The sequence below is a fragment of the Lonchura striata genome, chromosome 5, assembly GCF_050655825.1.
Source record: "Lonchura striata isolate lonStrDom1 chromosome 5, ASM5065582v1, whole genome shotgun sequence".
NCBI classification, from domain to species: Eukaryota; Metazoa; Chordata; class Aves; order Passeriformes; family Estrildidae; genus Lonchura; species Lonchura striata.
Genome location: NC_140707.1, coordinates 10,983,806 through 10,986,265, shown reverse-complemented (window position 1 = coordinate 10,986,265; position 2,460 = coordinate 10,983,806). Strand labels below are relative to the sequence as shown.

The 2,460-nt window shown below is 56.1% G+C and overlaps 1 protein-coding gene across 1 annotated transcript; it reads left to right on the top strand.

Moving 5' to 3' along the window:
- Positions 1-482: 482 nt before the first annotated feature.
- Positions 483-2,259, top strand: C5H11orf91 (chromosome 5 C11orf91 homolog). The gene is made up of 2 exons (XM_031505079.3): positions 483-831; positions 2,051-2,259. The coding sequence occupies exons 1-2, from the start codon at positions 483-485 to the stop codon at positions 2,116-2,118; spliced, it is 417 nt and encodes a 138-aa protein (XP_031360939.1). The 3' UTR covers positions 2,119-2,259.
- Positions 2,260-2,460: the final 201 nt, after the last annotated feature.

Here is a 2,460-nt window from a genome sequence, read left to right as displayed (position 1 = left end):
CCGAGCCCAGCCTGGGCGGCTCCCGCGGCCGGGGCGCGGCGGGGACACTGCGGGGCTGTCCCGGGGACAACCTCGGGGACACCCGCGGGGCTGTCCCGGGGACAACCTCGGGGACACCCGCGGGGCTGTCCCGAGGAGCCGCGGGGACACCCGCGGGGCTGTCCCGGGGACATCCGCGGGGCTGTCCCGGGACGCCGCGGGTACAACGGCGGGGCTGTCCCGGGGACAACGGCGGGGCCGTCCCGGGGACAACCTCGGGGACACCCGCGGGGCTGTCCCGGGGACAACGGCGGGGCTGTCCCGGAGACAACCTCGGGGACACCCGCGGGGCCGTTCCGGGACGCCGGGAGCACACCCGCGGGGCTGTCCCGGGGACACCCGCGGGGCTGTCCCGGGACGCCGCGGGCACAACCGCCGGTGTCCCCGGGCGGAGCGGGCATCGCGGGGACAACGGCCGGCGGCGGCGGCGCTGACGCTGCGCCATGACCGTGCAGCGGCCGCCGTGGCCGCCGCTGTACTTCCCGCACTTCCACGGCTCGGAGCCCGTGCCGCGGCAGCCCGGCGGCGCCTGGGCCCCGCTGGCCGCGCTGTGCTGGCCGCGGCAGCCGCTGCCGGCCGGGCCGCCGCGCTACGCCGCGCTGCCCGCCCCCGCGGTGCCCGAGCCGCCGCGCCTCTGCTGCCCGCCCGCAGCGCCGCGGGCCGGGGAGCCGGCGCGGCGGGCCCCGGAGCTGGCCCGGCTGCAGCTGCAGGAGGAGATGTGCGAGCTGGGGATCCGCCTCAAGGAGCTGGAGCTGGCGGCGCTCATCGGCGACGGCTTCGACGCCAGGCAGTGTGCGTGCGCGGCCCGGGCGGAGCTGCCCGGCCGCGGCCCCGGCAGGCAGCCCCGAAGCGGGATGGGCGTGGGGCGGTTTGGGGTTCTCCGCCCCGCAGCGCTGCCTTCGTGCCGGGTCAGCCTCCCCGCTCACGGGTTGGAGGAGTCACACCAACTACGGGTGTGGTGATGGCCGCAGAAAGAAACAAAACTCCCGAAGTCGTCAAGGGACAGCAAAAAAAAGCAGCGCAGGCATCAGTCAAGGGAGTTGGCACATGAAATACCTACCCATGCAGCCCCCCGGAGTTACTGGACTAGCCCAGAACGGAGAGGGCTTTGGGGGAAATATTTCAGGGGCATTGGCAAAAGATTCCAAAAAGAGGCTCCAATCCCCGACGTAGTCCAAGAAGTTTATCCCAGGGGAAAGAGGGAAAGAGCTAACAGGGAAGAGCAGAGCCTTATCTAGACTCCTGCTCAGGAAAAGATAATTGGCTCTCAGCCAATTAGGTCAAGAAAGGAAGGGTTAAATTAACATGGTTACAGCTACAGGGGTCTCTGGGGAGGGAAAAACCATTTCCCAGAGCAATACAACGGGTACATGCAAAATGGATCGAGTAGTAATGAGACCCTGAGGTTGTGCATCAGCTTTGATGTAAAAAAAAAAAAGGCCAGGGATAGTTGGAGACATAAAAAAATCCCCAAACCACAACACACCCACCCCCCAAAAAAACTCAACCCACACCAAACGAAACCACCTCCAGTTAAATTATAAGTGAGCTTGGTATCTTAATTTTGCAACTTGCTGGCCATGCAGAGAACACAGGAAATAAAATAGTTCAGCAGATGACGATGGCACTGAGAGTTCAGGTGGCGAGGCCAACAACTATAAGGATTTAATGCTCATTGTTTCCTGCGAGGTCACGGGCTGCCAGTCAGGAAACTTTCAGGAGTGCAAAGGTTACAAGAACATAGAAAACGTTCCATCAGGTATCTGCATTCAAAGGAAGATCTCAAAAGAAATTCAGATTGGTAGTTTGCATTTTTTTTTCTTTCCTTCTAGCAATACACACCACTTTCCATTCTTAATACCTCCTGTTTTGCGAAACTCATTTCAAATATTTGCTAGCCAAGGCATTGTAAGGATTATTAGTTTGCTTAATACATTATTGGATTTACTTAAAACTATGGTAATTTATTAATGAAATCATTAATGAGGAATTATGTTTAATTCCTGTTTAGATAAAATCCTGAAGGTGCTGGAAGAAAAGAAGATACAAAGCATGAAAGCAATGCAGAACCTGAAGTAATGTCCACAAACATATTGAGGATTATTTCAGCTGGATATTTTGCCACTGTCACTGTGGACAGTTTTAATGGGTCTTCAATATTGGGTTTCTACTCGTTATTTGCTGTTCTCTTGCCAAATTAAAAATATGGCATATTGTTGACTTTTTTGTGTGTGTATTATTTGTCTGATACTGATAACACTACTGTGTATTTGAACCTTTTTTCTCCCTCTCCAATTACTTTATGAAGGAAGTATATAATATTTTCTTCAAAAACACTGAGAAATTAACACTGTTTTTGTCAGGATTCCCAGCAGTCCATATCTGCAGCTGGGAAACACAGAAATGACAATATAAAATATG

Coding starts and splice junctions, on each gene's coding strand:
- C5H11orf91 (XM_031505079.3), top strand. CDS start 483: ATGACCGTGCAGCGGCCGCCGTGGCCGCCGCTGTACTTCCCGCACTTC. Junction 832..2,050: donor CGGCTTCGACGCCAGGCAGT/GTGCGTGCGCGG, acceptor ATTCCTGTTTAG/ATAAAATCCTGAAGGTGCTG.